The sequence below is a fragment of the Hippichthys cyanospilos genome, chromosome 2 (genome assembly GCF_059441005.1).
Source record: "Hippichthys cyanospilos isolate Australia breed blue-spotted pipefish chromosome 2, RoL_Hcya_1.0, whole genome shotgun sequence".
NCBI classification, from domain to species: domain Eukaryota; kingdom Metazoa; phylum Chordata; class Actinopteri; order Syngnathiformes; family Syngnathidae; genus Hippichthys; species Hippichthys cyanospilos.
Genome location: NC_142370.1, coordinates 29229100 through 29250434, shown reverse-complemented (window position 1 = coordinate 29250434; position 21335 = coordinate 29229100). Strand labels below are relative to the sequence as shown.

The 21335-nt window shown below is 44.6% G+C and overlaps 1 protein-coding gene across 1 annotated transcript in view; it reads left to right on the top strand.

Moving 5' to 3' along the window:
• Positions 1 to 20999, top strand: part of plxnd1 (plexin D1) — a 75803-nt gene extending 54804 nt beyond the window's left edge. The window contains exons 19-36 of the mRNA XM_088408190.1: positions 441 to 590; positions 4856 to 4970; positions 5397 to 5504; positions 7444 to 7556; positions 9401 to 9505; positions 10734 to 10864; positions 11189 to 11387; positions 11755 to 11901; positions 12016 to 12172; positions 12491 to 12594; positions 14971 to 15034; positions 16215 to 16249; positions 16670 to 16774; positions 16857 to 17020; positions 17092 to 17239; positions 18689 to 18829; positions 18900 to 18974; positions 20376 to 20999. Coding sequence (XP_088264316.1) covers positions 441 to 590; positions 4856 to 4970; positions 5397 to 5504; positions 7444 to 7556; positions 9401 to 9505; positions 10734 to 10864; positions 11189 to 11387; positions 11755 to 11901; positions 12016 to 12172; positions 12491 to 12594; positions 14971 to 15034; positions 16215 to 16249; positions 16670 to 16774; positions 16857 to 17020; positions 17092 to 17239; positions 18689 to 18829; positions 18900 to 18974; positions 20376 to 20492 — 2178 coding nt within the window. The 3' untranslated portion in view covers positions 20493 to 20999. The remainder of the gene's footprint in view (positions 1 to 440; positions 591 to 4855; positions 4971 to 5396; positions 5505 to 7443; positions 7557 to 9400; positions 9506 to 10733; positions 10865 to 11188; positions 11388 to 11754; positions 11902 to 12015; positions 12173 to 12490; positions 12595 to 14970; positions 15035 to 16214; positions 16250 to 16669; positions 16775 to 16856; positions 17021 to 17091; positions 17240 to 18688; positions 18830 to 18899; positions 18975 to 20375) is intronic.
• The last annotated feature ends 336 nt before the right edge of the window (positions 21000 to 21335 follow it).

Here is a 21335-nt window from a genome sequence, read left to right as displayed (position 1 = left end):
GCAGGATTACACAAAACCTTGAAGCTATTGGAGTCCCTCTCGGCTGGATTATGTAGCTCCCAAGCTGAGAAAGCTGACAGGCACTTAGCAAAAGTCATGCGTACAAGAGTTCCCCGTGAGCAGTACAAGCGTCATTGCACAATTGCGCCAACAGAGAACAATGGTGTTCTTGGCTTGCTTGTGTCTACTCTGGTTGTGAATGCTTGTCTGTAGTCAGTAAGCAAGGAGCTTGAAAAAAAAAGGGATGGCCATCATAGCTATGCTATTAATCAGTGGTGTGTAATGGATTCATCGGGTCTTGAAGAATGTGAGGAAACATGTTGTGCAGTGCTTGGTTGCAACCAGCAGAGGCGCTGTTGGTTCACTCTTTGCATTCTGCGCCTGATGGCATCTCCTTCCCCTTCCCCACTGATATTTGCTTGTGTTTTTTCCCTTGGCAGAAAGGGCCCAGCGATCTGGAGCTGATGCCGGACGAATACTCGGTGATGATTGGCCCGTACCCTTGCAACATCAGCTTCCACAACGACCAGCTTTTCCACTGCACCATCAGCGGCCTGCTGAGCTCCCGTGAAACCGAGATGCCTGTTACTGTGAGTATACCTTCGTACCAACCTACCAGCCTAAAATATTGTGCTGATTTAAAGAGTACCTGCGGTGGTCAGCGGGAAAAATAGACACGGTTTATCAAGAACTAAATAAAAAGGCTTATTTGGGTTCGCTTGTTATATGATAGGAAGCATGTATTGGCTAGCTCACAAAACCTGTTTGTATCATTTAATTATTCTGACAACTCTGAGTCAATCTTGCAATTTTCCAGTCGGTACTGATGGATTGGAAGACCTTCCGTCACTGATGAGGGTGATGGGACAGCCGTTTATTCACAAAAAAGCACCCTTCAAAAGACAGGCCGTTTAGGCTTTTTAGTATGTTTTAAAACATCAATGTTTTAATCTTAAAATAAACATTGGGATACATTGCAATTCATGTCATACTTGAATCGTTTGTGGTGGGACATTAAATATGGTGCGGCAAAGGAAAACAAAGTAAGCTGAGTGAGACTTCCTGGTCAAGTCAAGTCCATGTCAAGTCTTATTATTCTAGTCTTCATTGTTTAATATGGCACTGTGTGTTATCTTAGTGCTCGGCATCTATTTCAGACGGTTGAGCTTAGAAGGGGGTCTCCTCCCATCTGCGCCCCCCTTTTCAAGCTTTATTATTTTTCCCCATTTGGGGTTTTGAGTTTTTTCTTTCCCTTCTTTGAGCTTGCTTCAGGGGATGCTATTATGGATTTGTGAAGCTCTCTTTGATTCGTGAAGCCCTTTGATACACTTTTGTGATTGAAGGTTATTTTAGTGACTTGACTAAAATATTACAAGTTTTAATAGCGTGGGCTGAATTCATGTAGGTATGCATGTTGGTAATCGTGCCAAACATTGCTTCATTTGGACATATGGACGAAAGTATGGAAAAATAAATGTTCCTTTTTTTTTTTTTTTTTTTTAAAGAACTCAAGGCAAAAAAGAAAAAAAAAACACATTAGATGTATTGGCTAGCACACATATGTAGACTGCAATAGAGATGTTTTGACAATAGCTATCACATCTATCAAGTCCAGCCTACAGCCACTCACTTCCACTTGATCAACTCTTGATAAAGTTCTCATCGTTCATCACGAAGAGCCATCCTAAATCCAGACACGATCACAGAGGCGCCATACTAATTATCATTTGAGCCGCCATACTAAATTCAGACATGATCACAGAGGGACCGGCTAGCGAAAGGACTTTTCTGTCGCACGGCAGAATGCCATAGATGTCCTCATTTGGCGCCGTTGGCTCCCCATTGTGGACTCGCAGCCAGCCTTTGTTAGTTGAGCTTATCAAAGCAACGGTGTGGAGGCCTGGAGGTCAAATGTCACATGACCTGCAATGCGTCAGCAAGTCCAAGAAAGCCATTTGGCACGCTCGGTTTCCGGCACCTGTTACCGATTTCCCGTTTCTTTCCATCCTTCTTCAGTTTGAAATTTCTTTTTTTTTTAAAAACCTAAGACCCAATGTATGTGGCGTCACAATTTGAAGGTCTTCATCACCACAGAGCTTTGTCGACTGCAATCAGGCTAAAAGCAGACATTCTGGTCCACGCTGTTTGCGTTGCTCTGTTCGCCTCCATCTCTACGGGGAAGTAGTCATCAATATTTAAACAAGAACCCGAATGTGAGTGGTTTGCTGAAATAGCTCCCAAACATATGTCAGCCTGTCGCCAGAGTGCCGCCTGCCTGCTGCAAAAGACATTTGCCTTTTTTTTTCCCTCCGTGCGCAGAAATAGAAATATTTGCTTTGGGCTCCGTAAGCACCACAGTGTGTGTTTTGACAACATTGTGTGGGAATCGGCGCTTGAATGAGCAAAGAGAGCTCTTGGGTCAAATGAAGGCCAGACGCAGTTCTCCTCCGTTGTGTCTCTTGTCTTGGATTTTGGACTTGACGTTTGGAATGGTGCTTTAGATGGCTGTGAAGCGCAGCTGAAGAGGGCAAGGCCTGTTTCTCAAAACTGGAAGAACGGCACTTTGCACTCCATTGCATCCAGTGGGAATGATGCTTCCAGCCGCTCTAATTCGCCATCGGGCCAATGCATGGGAAAAGAAAAAAAAAATCGGGGCGAGGAGAGGATTTGCTGTGCAGATCAGATTTTTTTATTTTTTTTTTTGAATGTCGAGATTGGCCAAAGACTCGGGGAAGTGGCGTGAGCCCTGTGACTGGTCACGATGCAGTAGTGGAAGTCCTTTTCTTGTCACATCTGGGTTAGTGTGAGTCATGTGATTCGATGTAGCGAGGCCATTTGTCAGGTCTGCGCTTTTTCATTTGTCCTGAACACACCTGCGCGCGTCCTAACGATGGCATGAATCTTAACGTCGGCAGAAACATTCTCATTTCCTCAAATGTGGAGTCAGCATGCCTTGAAACCTACTTTTTTTTTTCTAAAGCGCATTTTTCTTGTGCTCCTGTCAACATGGTTTTGTAATAAAATCTGTTGTTCCTTTACTCGTTCTTCAAAACAGGACTTTTATGACAACTGCTATTTTATACAAGCACGTTTTTTTTTCTCTTTTTGTCGACACATTTCCCAACAGGGACAGTGCGTTTAACATCCAAGTCCTTGAGAAGAGTTTATTTTGTGATGTATTCCTGACAAACAACTGATTGAAAAACAACATCTGCCCTCTAATTCACTGTGACACTTTGTCATCTTGTCTGAACAAAGGAAAAAAGAAGGAATAGATGCAGCAACCGAGCTGCGGGCAAAGCGGCCCCCTCCAAAATGGCGCCTCGAATTCAGCTCGGCACTTTGAGTCTCGTCCGTGAAATGCGAGTGGAGTTGGGCGTATGGAGGAAACAGAGATGGCTTGCGCAAGACACTTTTATGATTCTTCGGACGTAAATCTGCCTGCTTGCCTGCATGTCATTACGATTGTTTTGGACACCGCGCTAGCTGGCTCGCTACTCGACAAATCCCACAAGCACTTTCTGTTGGCCTTTAATATCGCCCAAAATACTATTGTATACGCCAAGCAGATAAAGTGTTAAGACAATTGTTTCATGCGACGCCCTCGCTAACGTGACGTTGCATGTGGGATTCTTAAAATGATTTTGAACACAGATTCGTAATGAATGCGTTCCCATGCCGTTGTAAAATGAAAGTGAACTGAAAAAAATTCTGAAAAATAAATAAATGTGCCAGTAAGGTTAAGAATGTGCATCTCCAAGAAAAAATGAGTGAAGACATAGAGTATCTTAATACTTAATATCTATAATACATGCATTATATGATGCAATGATTTTCAAGTCGAGTTGGTAGCTTATACTTAGGTTCCATTAGGTATAGCTCAGTTTGACAGGTCTGATGCATTGCATTTCTTATTGACATTTTGCGCTATATATAAAATCAATAGTGGTGGGAGTTCTTTGATTCTCTGTTCCATTCAGAATGGATTTTTTTCAATTGATAGACAGAGACCAAAAGACAAATAGGACATTAAAGTGTCTTTTTTTTTTTTTTAATCAATTAAGTTTTCAATTGAGTTCTGAGGAAAATGCTTTATCCGCACAAAAACAGTGTGTGGACTACAATTGCTACTCTGTTCTTTTTTTTTTTTTATTCCGACCACGAGAATGAAAGACGAAAACTTTGTTATTTGATTAGGTACTGTAAACAAAAACAACTTGAAGAACTATTTTTGGAATGAAGTAAAATACCAAAGTCATTTCACCCCATCATTCTTTTTAATATATGACATATTTTATAATGAGAGAAGGCCCACATTACATGAATATTTGCAGATATTTTTAACTTTAATGCATAGATGGACCTTTGTTTTGTCTGAATTTGAAAAGTACAATTCCATTTGAATGCACCACGTTGTTAGCGGCTACCGTTAACGCGGTGGACTTGTACCGTAATGTACAATGATGGCGTACTCGGCTAGCATTTTCTTAGCATATTTAATCAGTGATTGGATAGGATTTTTCAATGTCGATGTATTGATTTTGACGCGATGTGACAGCAAGAAAAACAATTGCGATGAGGAGTAAAGCTAGCTTGTAGCAACCACTGTGAAGGCCACCTTCAATATAAAGGCACACTACAGCCATCGCGTTGATGTCCATGTATTCTTTGGTGTGTTTATTCTGAAATTAGCCTTCGCAGCACGCTGTTGCCGTGTGGCGAGATGTTTTTGCTTCTTCCTTGGCAGTGCGCGTTCGGCTATGTTAAACGTGTGCCAAATATTGCGGAGCGGTAACACAAGAACATTTGCCAACTTTTTTGACCAATTGCCATTTGTCTGGGCCCGCTCTCCTAGGTGCAAGTGGGCAACTTTCGGCACACCATCGCCAAAGTGCAGCTCGGCGGCAGCGAGTTGGCCATCGTGGTGTCCATTGTCGTCTGCTGCGTCCTGCTGCTTCTCTCAAGCGTGGGTATGTGGCCCGACGCGGCAAGGCCAGGAGATGGCCCATCCAGATGTGACTCAGGCAAACAAAGCCTGTGCGCAGCACAAAAGCGTCTCTTGTTGCCTCACGCTGAGTGTTTCAACAGACGTCCAGATTAGCATGCTCAGTGAGGAGTAGGTCATCGCTTTGAAAAAGTACATAAGACAGATGGATTTGAGTAGAAACGTATGCAAAGATATAAAAAAGAAAAGAGCATAATTTCATAAAAAAATCAGACAGAAAGAATAGCAATAACAGCTGTCGACCAGAAGGAAAAACAAACACCACAAATAAATCAGTTTCACAATCGCCCGAGTAACGTTTCAAACTGCATATTATTTCTTACATTGCTTTTTTTAATACCACTCGTTCCACGACTAGACTACATGTGTTTTTGCGTTTGTGTTTCCCCAGCCCTTGTCGTGTACTGCACAAAGAGCCGAAGGGCAGAACGCTACTGGCAGAAAACTTTACTCCAAATGGAAGAGATGGAGTCTCAGATCAGAGAGGAGATCCGTAAAGGTTGTGAATCATGCACATACACACACAAACACACGCACACAGGAATGTGTCCTCAAAAACAGGCTTGACAAGTTGGGCCAACTAAAATAGCCCCACAAGGACAAGGGGGCCCCACAACGATAGTAATAATCCGGAATATGAGCACCACCGTGTAGTAAAAATACACACGCAGGTTTGTATTGCAATCTTGGTGGGGCCACCCATTGATGTAATGCATTTCCAAGCCCCTAACCTAGTGCTGGGCAATAATACCGATATACTGTGATATAAAGTGACACAATATGTGTATTGCAATACGACGTTCCGTTTCCAATATATTCTGTATTGGGATTTATATTGTATATTTTGCGTTTAAATCAAATGGGAATGTTTAGATTCTTCTTTTGCTGTAACGTAATATATCACAATACACTTTTCAGAGACAATTCTCAGCACTACCCTAATCATAAATTCTGGATTAGTGGGGCCCACCAAAATGTCCCCACAATGATGTTCAAAACCGGTAATATGAACTTCACCATGTAGAAAAAACAAAAACACACACACTCATACACTGCTATTTCATCAGACCGCATTCAGACGTGAAGTGATGTTCCGTGTCAGTTTCCAAGAAAAAAAGAGCGCCAAGTGAGACAGAAATATCGACCAGCTTTGTCTTCTGCTGCTTTGTGCACGTCTGCGCTCGCTGGTGTTTGTTGGCGCCTTTGTCCCATTTCAACTGTGGCAACGTGATACATTCGTTGACAGATTTCTGACTGGTCAGCGTGACTCAGAGAGGAAGGCCGGGTCCCGACTAGCCATCACTCACGTGCGGCCCCAGTCATTTGGCACCCTTTGCTTGGGCAGGGGCAAGGCTGCCGCGTGCACGCGTGTATTTCTAGGTCAAGCTTGGCGAAGGCCGGCCGCTCTACCTGATTTATTGCTTCCATGCAGAAAGAGGAAGAGGAATGGAGCGACAAAGCCCGAGGTGTCCGAGTCAAAGCGGCCAGTCCCAGACTGGGGTGGATTTTTGACCTGGTTGCGTGTCCACATTTTTTCATACATATATATATATACTGTATGTATATATATATATATATATATATATATATATATATATATATATATATATATATATATATATATATATATATATATATATATATGGGTGAAATTTCAGCTCCCTAGTGTCTTCTTTCAGTGCTTTCCATATAGTGTCAGTATTTGGTTCAGTGGTTTTTGTTTTGTGGAAAAAAAGAATGACTTTAGGCAGGTGGCGATATGACAACAGATCGGGGAAATGAACTGATGCAATCGTGTGTTCAAATCTCTTAAGAAGCGAGATCACGTCCGTTTGGACGGATACGGTGGAGCCTTGGAGAATTTGACGGCAGAGAAAATCAAATTCTGGCAAACAGAAAGACACAAAAGCACTCAGTGGAGTACAGACCTCCGCCAAGCAAGGCTGCACAAACGTGCCAGGTTGCGCTGGAGTCAGCAGTCAGCCTTGGGGCAAATCACTCCTGCCTTCTCTGGCCTCACGTCACCATGAAAATTCACAGTGCTCTAGATACCAAATTAAAAATATCATTTGAAGTTTAAAAATAGAAGCCTAGCGAGTAGACAAAGAATAGAGGATCTTAACCCTAACCTTTTCCCTAATTTAAAAAATAAGCGCTTAAGGTGCCCAGGTGGACATTTCGCCTATCATCCATTTTCTTTCACGGTCTCAGGTGAGGGGATCTTCTCCCAATTTGGGGCAAAAGCCCAGTTCCACCCTAGACTAGTCAACTCCAGCCACTCAGGCACATATCGAGTGAGGCCGACGCCGTCTGCACCAAGGATCTTTGGCGTGCGATTGTCCTATAGTTGCGACGATGCGCGTTACAATGGAAAAAGTAGAGGTGGTTGAGGATTTTAAACTTTGATCGGAATTCATTGACGTCGCTTGTCCTTTCAGGCTTTGCAGAGCTGCAGACGGACATGACAGACCTGACCAAGGAACTCAACCGCAGCCAGGGCATCCCCTTCCTGGAGTACAAGCAGTTTGTCACACGCACGTTCTTTCCCAAGGTGATCAATTGCTCTACCTCTGGTGATACCCACAGATCCTCTGCTTTTCCGTCCACTCTCTTCCCTGTTCCACAAATGCACCCGCGCAGCAATTTGCTTTCCGTGCACAGTAGGTGTTGCAAGATGTCGCGTAAATTAGCACCCTGGTGGTCTCGTTCAAGCTTTCTCTGTAGGTAAGCGTTTTTGTGACGTGTGAGCCGCCCTGAAGGCGTCCGTTTTTCCACAAATATGCACACGCTCACGCAACTCAGCAGGTGTTATCTTGCGAGCGCAGGCCTGCACTTTCAAGGAGACACAACAATGACGAGGCGACTCCTCGCTCGGGTTTCTCAAATGGCGCTCACGCCGGCGGCAGCCATGTTGGATGCCGGGATCGAACCCGCCAATTTAACCAAACCCAGACGAGAGTTTCATCTTCTGACTGGACAGCAAACGCTGCCCCTTGACCCTCGTTTCTTTTGGCGAGCGGCCATATTTTTCACACGGCGCTCCTCAATTTTTCTCTGAAGCTCTTTGTTCTCGGGATGCTTGGCGTCACGCTGTCAGCTTTCCTTTTCATTTGCTCCCATTCACTAAAATCCTAAATAACGAATGGAAAATTGTCAGTTCATGCTAAGAGACTGTGTGCATTATACAGTGGCTCTGAAGTAAAAACCACAAAAACAAATAATTAAACAAACAAAACATACACAAAAAATACCTACATTACAAAATAGAAACAGAAACAAAAAGCAAACAATCACAAACCTCCCGAAACACAGAGAATAAAATACAAAGACCTGAAAGATGAAACAACAGTTGTGTTTGCAATTCATTTTCGTTTGTTTGTTTACAATCAATTTTCTTTAATTCCTTTTTGTGTTTTTAATTTGTTGTTGTGTTTCATGGCTCATATATTTTTGTTTGTGAATGTTTCACTTTTTTGTTTGCGTCTTATGTAATGTCTTTTCGTTTTTTGGATGAGATTGATTTTCTTTTATTGCCTGTTTTATTGTTTGCCATTTTTTTCATTTGTTATTGTTTCATCTTTTGTAATGTTAATGTTTTCTATTTGAGATTGTTGTTTGCGACGTTAGATTTGCATTTGTGTTTTGTCCTTTGTAATGTTCTTTTGCGTTCTTCTTTGCAATTACCATTTTTTTTGTTTGTTTGTTTGCTCTCGTGAGTTGCACTTCAAGGCCGCTGTATTAATTTGCTGATCGTCATCTTCTACTAAAGCTGGCCCTGCTAACTCACACCTGCGCTATTTCCCAGCCTTAAATGAGTTTTTATCAGAGATGAATGCTTTAGCAAATTTTGCCAGTGCGTCACTCCTCTTTCATCGGCGACTGGGCCAGTAAAATATCTCTGGCATTCAAACGTACTTTTTGAACTCTTAGCATAATTGAATGATGTTTTCTTCATCCATAATCCACGTATGAGGGCAGTGCAGTACACTAATCAAAGTATCCGATGACCTACTGCGACCTCTACAGGAAGTGCAAAGCATTGCCTAATATTGTCAATTCATTGATGACTCCTTCTTGTGATTGGACAACTATTTGATTTTCCAAAAGATCCAACATTTAATTGTTGAATATATATTATGTCACTCTTTTTTTATAGGCATTTCTAAAATGCTGACACTAGGAGTGCTAGACTTGAGAGAGAGACGCGGCATTTCAAGGCACAAAATCAGCCGCTGTACTGTGTTCTCGGCACGCAAAATCTGATTTCGCAAATCAGCTTTGGCAAATTTTTTGTGCGAGCGTCCACACCTCGAGTAAATCAGGCCCTTATTGTCCTTCTTGGCGTAAGCAGAAAATGTTCAAGGTGGTCTTTTTTCTCGCTGTTCTGCCTTTCAGATGTGCTCGGATTACGAGAGGAGTCTGGTTCAACCCGCCGACGCCTACGATTCTCTGTGTCCTCGAACGCTGCCAGAAACGCACCCTCTGCTGCAGGACTGGCAGGTGAGCGCTTAAGCCACTAGCAAGTTTGCAGCCACAGACTTTCCTAACTGGGTCACAAACAAGCATGTTCAGGCTCCTAGCACACATTGGACAGTTGAAAATTTGGATTTTCATTGAAATGTGTCTTTTTTAGCGATGAGAACCTAGGCGAGCACGCGCTTTGACACCTGCCCGCACGCGCAACGCAAGCGCACATTACGGTCAAAAGTACAATCTCAAGCTAGTTTAGGAGTCGGCGGCCGGAGGGAGGAGTCTGTCTAAAGGTGATGAAGTGGGCTGCGTTTGCACGGGCTTCCCAGGAAGTGTTTCCAGGTCGCGGCAAATAAATCTCACAGGGCAGCATTTATCTTAATGGGCACCTGTGTTCTCCTTCTGTCAACCTGCAATAAGCTGCAGACGGCTCAGTGGTGCCCGGAAGTTAGGCCAGATAACTCTGTGAAACAGACTTCTGTGTATTTTTGACCTGCTCGAGCTAAAAGGTCCGCCTGTCAGCGAAGAAAGTTTTGCATAAATGTCAAGTTTAGGTCGCTTAGACAACAATATTAATTTTGAGATTCCGCCCTAAAAAAATCCTCTTTAAGTACTCTATTTTCATTTCTCAGCCACCAAATGGATAAAATTGTAATCGAAGTGTATGAAAATAAGGGATTAGCAGATGATGCACATCATTGCTAATCTGTTTTTATCTGACTCATCCAATGCATGGAAATATGATGGTTTTAAATAACCATCATACTCATCCAATGCATGGAAGTATAACGGTTATTTAAAACCATCATACTTCCATGCATTGGTTGAGGCAATTTGAAAGTATTATGAGCCATCACGTTTTGCCACACATGAAGGTTTGCATTGATCACTTCTAGACGATTTTCCTTTTGTATTACGTTGAATCTAAAAATAAGTACTAAACCATTAAAGTACTTTCCTGTTCTTCTTGTGGTCGCATGCATTTGTAATATTCTATTCATGATAAAAGATCAATAAAGACTTTAGTCACGAGCCACACCAAATGGGGTGATATGACATCAATAAAAAAAAGAACTAAAAAACATAACTAGCAAAAATAAAAGAAGAAACTTCGGCAGATGCTGCCTCAGGAGATGAAGTGTAAACTTAATGACATAAGTTGTTTCAAGGTTGAGGCCAAATCACCATTTTATCCCAATTTCATTTATTGAAAGGTCAAACTTGCTCAGCAAATAAAGGCTTAAAATCTCATCTGCAGGCCACCAGTCCCAGCAGACCTAATGTGGAGGAAGGCATCACGCTTTTCGCCACCCTGCTCAACAACAAGCACTTCCTCGTCACCTTCGTCCACGCCTTGGAGCAGCAGAAGGACTTTGCTGTCCGAGACAGGTCAGCATCTCTTTGTCCTCCTCATTTTGTGACACTTTTTCATCAACCTGCTGATGGAGGGAGTTGAAATCTTCCCTCGTATTTATGTGCATTCCGTTTCAAGGAATCCCAAATATAGCAAGACCTGTCAGGGATGAGACACTTTTTCTGTTATGATCTTTGCAAAGGAAACTTCACTTGTGGACCGAGTTATGCAAAGTCTTTGTCCTAGATCAAGGATGACTGACCAAAGGCCTTGTTGATGTTGTTACGTGACACCAGCGCGTTGTTTGACACATTCTTGCTCATCTCCTTCATGGCCTTGCCTGTCTTGTCACTTTTCAGGTGCAGTCTGGCATCTTTGCTTACTATCGCCCTCCATGGCAAGCTGGAGTACTACACCAGCATCATGAAAGACCTGCTGGTGGACCTGATTGACGCTTCGGCCTCCAAGAACCCTAAGCTGATGCTGCGCCGCACCGAGTCGGTGGTGGAGAAAATGCTGACCAACTGGATGTCCATCTGCATGTACAGCTACCTCAAAGTGAGGACCGTGAGCTCTAAGATTGTGTCACCCACGAAGGTGGAATCCAGGCAACCGGACGCTTCATTTTTGTTCAGTGCGTTTCTCAGTGCTGCATTTTAAGTAGCAAAATAGCTGCTTAGCAACCACGAGCTCATCTTTGGGGCTTTCACCTGTCGAACCACAAACCTATTCTGTTCACACCCACCCAACAGCAGAAGTCCACACCTGTGCTGTAGAAGTGAAGGAACCTTTTATGTATATGAGCTTTAGAAAACAAAAAACGTCCATTCACCTCCAGTCGTTGTTTGTGGATAGTCTCAATTTGCACAAATGGGAGAAGATGTCTTCTCGGCTCAGTCGGCCCGTGTTCTGGCTCCTTCTCCAGGAAACAGTGGGCGAGCCGTTCTTCCTCCTGCTGTGTGCAATCAAACAGCAAATCAACAAGGGTTCCATCGACGCCATCACGGGGAAAGCGCGCTACACCCTCAACGAGGAGTGGCTGCTCCGTGAGAATATCGAAGCCAAGCCGCAGGTGGGATCCTTTGGCTCGGCTTGAGCGACGGCGGGCTTATGAAAAGAAAACAGGATGAAATTCCAGCCGCGCGAGGGCCTTCCATAACGTGACGTTGCCTGTTTGTTTTTGCAGAACATCAACGTGTCCTTTCAGGGTTGCGGCATGGACTCGCTCTCGGTCAGGGTGATGAATACTGATACCGTCTGCCAGGTGAAGGAGAAGATCATCGAAGCCTTTTACAAAAACTCACCCTTCTCCCATTGGCCCCGAGCGGAAGACGTGGACCTGGGTAAGAGGATTTTCCCTCCCTACCGCTCTGCCCCTGGAGATTTGATACTCTCCTTTGCAAAAGGTCAATTTCTCTCAAACCCGCCGCCGCAATAAAAGAAATGACAGGACGCATCCGGGAGATTGTCCCGTAATAATCAGTAGAATTATTGCTTTCAAAAGCCAAGGGGCCCGCGGCGCTGATTTGATGAATGGCCCCGGAGGATTTCAGCGGGCCCTGGCTTCCCGCTTTTTTTTCTGCTGCCAAGAGTGGGCGTAAATTCTCTTCTTTCTTTTCTCCTGACTTCACCTCTCATCTTGTCCCCTCCACCCTCCCCAGAGTGGTTTGACTCGGGCAGCAACAGCAAACTTCTGCAAGACCTGGACAACTCCTCAGTCATGGAGGACGGCCGCAAGAAACTCAACACTGTCTTTCATTACCAGGTCTGTGTGTGCGTGCACGTGCCCGGGGGCAGCATCTATGCGCAAAATGTCAGCGCAAACCACGCTTCCTGGTGTGGAGGTGTTGCTGCGTCTGTTTGCATTTCATCAAGCAAGCAAGTGACCTGCTATTTAGAGTGTCCATTCCTTTCTATGCATTATTCAGCGTTCATGGCTCAGTCAAACTGCGATTCTACAAATGCAATACTCGGAATATATATATACATATATTTTTGCTCAGAATATACATGAGCCATGAGAAATATGGCTCATATTAAACGGCAATGAAAAGCACTTTTATTAATGGCACAATTCTTAGACAATCTTGTATTATGAAATCATGTTTATGAATTATGAAATTAATTCAACTAATAGTATCTATTAATATTATTAGCATTATTAATGTTTAATTCATCGGTGGCCCAATACAACTGCATTTGAATGCATAATAGGGCTTACCCTCTTATTAGCAGCTAGCGGAGACTTGTGCCTCATCATACAATGGCAGTGAAACTGATCCTTTCTTAGTGTCCTTAATCAGTGGTTGAATTTGAGTTTCAATGGCAGCGTGTTGGTCTTGGTTATTATGTAAGGCGGGGGTCACCAACGTGGTGCCCGCAGACCTGTTCTGCAAATAGTTTACAAGCGATAGAACATTGTAGTTTTCTAGGAATTTTAATAACGATTATGCACATATGACATTATATATTACACTTGATTTACATATTGACTATATATATTTCTTAATTATTGTGAAAAATCATTAACATGATCAGGGTCTTCACATAAACTGGTAGCCCTTTGTATTACTCAGTACCAAAGAAGTAGCTCTCGGTTTCAAAACGATTGGTGACCACTGATGAAAGGTGACAGGGAAAAAAATTCTAAATGAAAATAAATATTGCACTAATGTCTATGTATTATTTCATTTTTTTTTTTTTTAAATTGGCCTAAAAAGTTTATTACATTATGTTTTGTCTTCCTTGGTATGTTGTGTGCATCAAACAAACAAACATGAATATAAAATTGAAAAAAAAAATTCCTTACTTTTTATGTACCCACTCTTAAGTTATGTAAAGGTTACTATCCTATAATGAAACCAAAAGCAGACTGAACACCACAGAGAAGTGAAGAATAATCGTTTTAATATAAAAGAAGCACCACCAAGCGTGATGAGTTGTAAACACAATACAAAATACAGACACAAAGAAACAGAGGACATTAGTTTAAAGTACCCGCAAAAAGCACCACCGAAAAAATGTCAATGGGATATTCAGTAGTAACGCTCAGTACGGGAAACAAAGGGAGAAACTAAGTCTCCACCAGATGGATTCTACAAAGTAAGAAGGAAAACAAGTACAAAAACACAAGGGACTAACTCAAGAAGAGAGACGAGGAAGAACCATAATCCAGCAGCATCTCTGTGTTCCCGCTGCAATTAAATACTCAGGTGCTCAGTGATCCTCCACAGGTGTGCAGCAGGAGGCTCCGCCCTCTCAGGCAACGTTCGGGAACTTGACAGAGAATATTACCACCAGAGCTAAATCAAGAGGTCACAAACCATATGCAACCTGAACCGTTGCGACAGTCATGGATTACATTGAACAAAACCTGGCACTTTTAAACACAAATGAACTATTGTTCAAAAACCCTTTGGGACTGTCGGGGGCGCTTGATTCACAGTTTAGTGATTCCATGTGTTTACATGAGGCGCAAGGTCCAAAATTTATTGAGCAAACTGATGCAAAACCACTTATTTCGAGGCTTTAGCTACATGCCAAACACTTTCTGCGTAATGAGATCCATCCTTATTTTGGAGAAAGCAACTTTGACAGATGTTACCGACACAAGCAAGGACGGCGTGTTCCTAGTTTAGAACGTCAAAATGTCCCGGTTCCAAATGCCAACTCATGTACCGTTACAACATTCCCCTGACATCATCAAATGATGCGTGTTAAAATCCTGCAGACAGGGTTGTATTCAATTTCCAGCTCTCAAATTATGGGATTTATTATTTTTGTTTTAGATTGATAGCTTGTTTAACAGACACTTATTTAGTCCTTTGATTGCAACACAAACATAAGTATGACCTGTTAACCATCCGCGCAAGACAAGCCAAAAAGAACGTCTCGGCCTGTTATGCGGGACGAGACGGGCGTAGGGCGACCCTTGAACCTTTGGCCTTTTAGCTGTTTGCGTTAAGTGTTGTGTTTAGTTTGGCTAAGCCGTGGGGACTCGGCAGTGAAAGCGGCGAGCCGCGGTGCGGATGAACGGACCCGGGTCGCTGGCAAAGTCTCACAATCCCGTTGCGCGCTTTCTCCACAGGGGTTGGCTTCGCCTTTGACCTCTGTCTGTCTTTTCTCCTCTTTCCTGTCCTAGATCCCTGAAGGGGCATCGCTCGCCATGAGCCTACAAGACAAGAAAGAGAACACTCTGGGAAGGGGTACGTCACGTCGCTTTCACGAAACCAACAGAACCATGCTGTCTATAGAAAGTACAGATGCAACCAAAGTGGACCCGCTCAACGCCTCTGATTGAGCCTACAAAATCTAACTATGAAGACTATGAACAAAATGGATGACAGAGGTCAGGCTTTAGCCTTTTACTTTGCAGTGGCTAGGTTGTCCATTCGCCGCAGCGCTTCGCCTCCTGACAGGTCGCAGGAATGAAACCTATCCCTAACTGACTGTGGACAAGAGGCGCCATATACTATGCCTGGTTGCAGGCCACATGCGGATAAACAAGCGCGGTCACAATTGCGGACACTCGAGTCACATGCATAATCATGTTTGGAATGCGGGAGGAAGTCGGGGCTTCCCTGAAAACGAACCCGGAGAAAATTCAGACACAAAATAAACTCGGGGCGAATACACAAACAGTGCACAGGAAGTTCCTGGGCTGGTCACCAGCCAATCGCAAAGCGCATAGGGACAAATGGGTTTTTGCTATAAGTTTCCACTATACATTATACATTTTTGATTTTTAGATAACGCCTTTTAATGTAAATTGAAATTGTGCTTGTCAGAGTTATCAATAAGAGAGACAGGAGACGGAACACGATCTGAGTCAAACAACTAATTTTCTGCAGAAGAGAGAACGGTGTCAGCTCAGTCCAAGCCATATCGAAGAGAGCCTCTGCTCTTCTGCCTTTTCTTAGCTCCATCCAGCTTTGGTGTAGGCTTTCAACAAAACAAAGGGGAAGTCATCCGCCTTTGTTAAGCAAGTTTGCTCCAACTTTTCCAACCTTCCGGTTTCATACATACTACCCATTACGGATAGTTGTTAACGCCAATCATCAAGTCTACAAAAGAAGCTACTGTGTGCCTTTCTACTGCAAAATTTGCATCTCATTTAAGTGTCTCTGCAGCCACTGCCGCATTTTGTGTGTCCGTCTCCCACAATCCGCTGCTCCTTTCTCCCCTTTCACTCGTAATCGATCTCCTTCACGCCGCCTGACGGCCTCTGAGCCCTTCCGGCCCGACGTCCACCTTCATCACGTTCTCCCCTTCTACCTTGTGGTCCTCTCCGTGTCACCTCCTGTCCCCTTGCTTCCCTGCACCTGGCCTGTCTTATCTCATTTTGTCAGTTGCTGATGGCGTCTCTTCTTCTTTTTGTCTCGCCAGTGAAAGATCTGGACACGGAAAAGTACGTCCACTTGGTGAGTCTGCTCGTAGATTTTATGGAAGCGCTGCGCCGGTGACGTCGCTTTTGCTCTGTGTGGAGATTGAGAGAATGGGGGTGAATGGAGGTGAATAAGAAAGGCGCCGCCGCCAGGAAAGAGCGACGCTAATGCGGCTTAAGCTCTTTCCCGACGTCTGCCAAGATACGAGGCCTTTGACTTTAGAATAATGAGTTCTTGGGAGCGCAATTTGCCGGGTGAATAGTCCCTTTTTCAGGGTTGATTTGTCGTCTTTTTGACACTCGGCTGCGCATTTGCATTTCGGGGTGCGGTGCAAGCCGGGGACGTGATCTTTTTCTCACAGCGAGCGGTAGAGATGGCCTCACTTGTCTAGGTTATTTTCCGTCGTCTCCGATGTGCTTCGCGGCTCGTGAAATTCTCGACCCTGTGGCGTTCCAGGTCCTTCCGCACGACGAGCTGATGGAGACCAAGAAGTCGCAGAGGCAAAGCCACCGCAAGAAGGTGTTGCCGGAAATCTACCTGACGCGCCTTCTGTCCACCAAGGTAAGCCCCGCCCCTCCGCTGGACACTTTTGGCAAGCCGGAACTTCTCCCTCAGCCCTTTTGGCTTGTGGTTCCTCCCAAAGGGAACCCTCCAGAAGTTCTTGGACGACCTCTTCCAGGCCATCCTCAGCATCCCCCCAGAGCAGCCGCCGCTGGCCGTCAAATACTTCTTTGACTTTCTGGAGGAGCAGGCCGACAAGCGGGGCATCACGGATCCCGACACCCTCCACATCTGGAAAACCAACAGGTGAGCCAAGCAAACGCTGCGCTGCCTCAAGTGCAAGCCGGTGACCAAGGCCATTCCGTGTGCGTGTCCAGTTTACCGCTGCGCTTCTGGGTGAACATCTTGAAGAATCCCCAGTTTGTCTTTGATATTGACAAGACGGACCACATGGACGCCTGCCTGTCCGTCATCGCGCAGGCCTTCATTGACGCCTGCTCCATTTCCGACCTGCAGCTGGGCAAGGTCAGTGCGCGATCCCAAAACCGCACACAACGCCTTCAACTCGGTAAGGTTTGTGATTTGGCTCCCTACCAAGTGGCCCGATTGAGAAATGCCACGTGTACGTACATACGACCACAATCCCGTTTACGAAGCCACCGGATCGTCATCGCCGTCCGGCCTCCGAATTCACCAGCGCCACACATCTCGCTTGTGGCTGTGTGTGTACCGACTCCAACGCGAGTGTGTTCACTGTTGACAAATGTGTCTCATCCCTCCGACACCGTGACCTTTTGACCGTGCTCTGCTTCCTGTCTCTCCCGGACTGCCTTTCCTTCCCTGGAGGACATGTGGCAGTCAGCAAATGATGCTCCTCCTTTACATTCCTTGCACTTTACATAAAATACACACGCATGGCTCAGTTGTAAATTAGTTTCCTTCCAATCGAGAAATTGGAAGGAAGATGTGATTTTTTTTTTCCAGTCTTTTAGATTGTGCTTTTAGTAAAAGAAAAAAAAATGCTCGTGCAATGGAAATGAATTAAAATTCCATAGCATTTTTTTGACATCTTGAAGAAAAAAAAAAAAAACATCAAAATTGCCCATCTTCGCTAGTTGCGGGGCCCATTCCAGCCTCTAGGCATTTATTTACTGTATCGGGTTAGGGTATTTATTTATTCAGAAAAAAACAACCTGTCTTCTAAAAAAAAAATCCACCTCCCCCACTGTGCCTGTGCTCTTTTTCACTTTGTGGAAAATGGGCTTGTGTGGTCATTTTCTCGCTTTATGACAACGCCAACGCCAATCGCTGATGAAAACTCCCCCAGCGGGCAGTCGCGCGGAGTCGGGCTACATCTGCTTACTCCGTTTCGGACGGCGTTTGAACCGTTGTTTGTTGTCCTAATTTTGTTGGCGTCATCAAGGCTTTATGATGCCCGTGACGGCGTCGGTCAATGCGCTCGCATTTTCTGGAAACGCTGCACGAGCGAGGCGCGCAGGGTCCGGATTAATCACATCAAAGGAAGATGCCCCCCCCCCACTGCTTCCAAGGAAACCAGCCTTCTTATCTGGCTAGAAGCACGCTCACACAGGGGTGAGAGGTCAAGGGGGGAGGTTGGCAAACAGATGGCAGGAAGAGCGCTTGCCATCAGGAAGTAAGGATTTGCTTTCAGAAGGGGCCACTTTGCCCATCCGTGCACGCGCGAACGCATCACGAGACACGAATAACGCAGGACATACAAGTTGGCAAGCGAATTTGCTGTGCCCGTGCCCCCCCCACCCCCACCCCGGCCTACTTTTTCCTTCATTTGCTGAGATGCGCGGCGGCTCTGAAAAGCCGCGACCGACTTGGCTTTGCGCCCGTGCTAGAGAGCGCCGCCGAACGTCGCTGGTCTTCATCCGCTCGAGTCGACAGCCCGTTTGAACTGGCGGGGGGGGGTTTGCGTTGAAACTCGTCTTTTTTTTTCCCCCCCAGGATTCTCCCACCAACAAGCTTCTGTACGCCAAGGAGATCCCCGAGTACAAGAAGAGGGTGCAGTGCTACTACCAGCAGATCCAGGAAATGGCGCCGCTCAGCGAGCAGGAGATGAACGCTCACCTGGCCGAGGAGTCTCGGGTGAGCAAGGCCCTGGAGCCCCGTGCGCCACCCCCACCTTTCTCTCTCTGACCCCGGAACTCTTTTGCAGAAGTACAGAAACGAATTCAACACCAACCTGGCCTTGACTGAGATCTACAAGTACGCCAAGAGATACAGAAATCAGGTACGACGCTAAAGCCACCGCGCTAACCTATCAACAACCCTAGCACTGCGGCGATGAAGGAAAAATAAAAAACAGCCAATTTTGGGACGCAATGTTTTTTCTTTATTTTCTTTACATTGCCTTTTGTGCACAATGCGATGTACACAAATACAGTACAATGTACAAAAGCAGAGCGTTTCTCATCCAACAGTAGGAACATAAAATCTGGTTTGTAGACACTTGTAAACAGCTGTGTCTGTGGGTGCTAACATACAGTAGAAGTAAAAAATTTGAAAACGCCCTCTCAGTCCATTTTTTAAAGTAACGATGGCCAATCGTTTTTCTTCCGTTACCTAATTCTTAATATTCATATGATGGACCACTGTTAAATTCATAGTCATGGCAAGAACCAATCGGCTATGTAATTACATACATGACTTATGCACTACGCAACTGATGGGAAACGCCAAGAGGGTGAAAAGCAGCAATTCAAGTAAACTGTGGTTATTTTAATGGAACTAGAGTATAAAAGGTGTTTTCATTTATTTCACCCTTTTTTTGTTAAGTACATAATTCCATGTGTTCTATCATACTCAAATCGTTGAATGAGCAGGCATGTGTCCAAAATTTCCCATTTGGGATGTATTTGCTCACTTAAAAACTTGACAGGCCATGAATAGCCATTGACACCCACGGAAATGCAAAAAAAAATATTTTTTGACCCTTGTGCATACTTTGTAAACTATAGACATTGCATTTATTTTTCTAATTTTGTAAATGCTTTTTAAAGGAGTAAAAGTTATTTATGAATACTTTTTTCCTTCAACCACTTAATTGTTCAGTGGCATCAGTTCTATCCATACATATGTAGTTTCAGTTTATTAACACCCACGAAAAAATTGAAAAATGGTATGATGACGCTTTAAGTGCCATTACCTGGTCTCTATCGCCTCCTACTGTCTTTAGGTGAAACACAAGGCAACAAAGAATTATCTGTTTGCTGACATAGTTTGACCGCCGCTCAACGCAGTGTTGCAAAAATTGCAGAAAAATCAATGTCATAAATCCAATTAAAACGCATGTCATAAATTGTAATTATAATGGTTTTATATGGTCCAAAATTTGGACAATGATTATTTTTGTACACAAAATCTCACACGTCCAGCTGCAATCACGGAGAAATGTTAGAATCGTTCAAATTTTACATGTTTTAATCATCTGCTGCAAATTTCAGCTCCCAAGTCTTTTTTCCCCCCATTGATTCCTTTATGATATTAAAAAAAAATCAAAGGAATTCCATAATTTGTAACATAATACCACAGGGGTTAAAATCCCCAAATTTGTCCCCCAAATGCTGAAGAATGCAATGAAGAAGCGAGAGACAAATGTTGAAGAGTTGCGCATCGCTGCGGTTGCGTGCAGGTGTCCAACGCCCTTGAGTGCAACCCGACGGCGCGGCGCACTCAACTGCAGCACAAGTTTGAGCAGGTGGTGGCCCTGGTGGAGGACAACATCTACGAGTGCTGCAGCGAGGCCTGAATCTGGGCCCAACCGCGCACCGGGACGCCCAGATGAGACTTTGGTCCGCCGAGCGGCGCCGGTCCTCATGCACTGAACCTTCCCCCAGAGGGAGGAGCCAATGACGCACTGCACTGTATGATACTGTCCATAGCAATATTTATAGATGTCGTCATGCCTCGGAGTGGCCGTTTTTTTCCGTCCGTGCGTCAGGAGGGGGCGGCGGCCACTCAAGTTGTCCGTCAAGCCTGCGACTTTCTCAGGTGTGACTCGCCACCGCGGTGCTTTGAACTTTTCGTCCCGATGTGCTTTTGTCCAAATGGAGATGAGTGCTGCGGCTCAGTGGGAAGAGCCGCCGCAGGGCCAACGGAGCCGTCCGTTCGTCGTCGGGACCGAACCGGGGGGGAATAAACATCCCGACCGACGCAGTTGCCGTGCGACCTCGAGACAAATGTTTCTTGACTGTATTTGTGATGCCAAATGATTTGTGAGCGTGATTGAAATAAATGACAGTATTTAGGGGTTGACTATCTGTTTCTGATTATGAGCCTAATTCACCACGAGTCTTTCCTGTTGGATTACATAGAGAGATGGCCTAGTACGGGGGTCCCCAACCTTTTCCTCACCACTGATCATTCAACACTTGAGAATTTTTTCATGGGCCTCTGTCATTTGTGAGCTCATCTTCATGCGCAGCCATGCTAGATTCACCTAATTTGGTAGGTAACAAATAGGTCAAGAATCCGTTTTGGCTGGGAAGTAGCGCTTGAAGTCCTTACTGTGAAAAATCGTTATTTCAAGTAGGACTCCTGGTATTGTTAAAAGCTTTCATTTTAGAATTGTACGCTCGTCACCTGTCTCTTG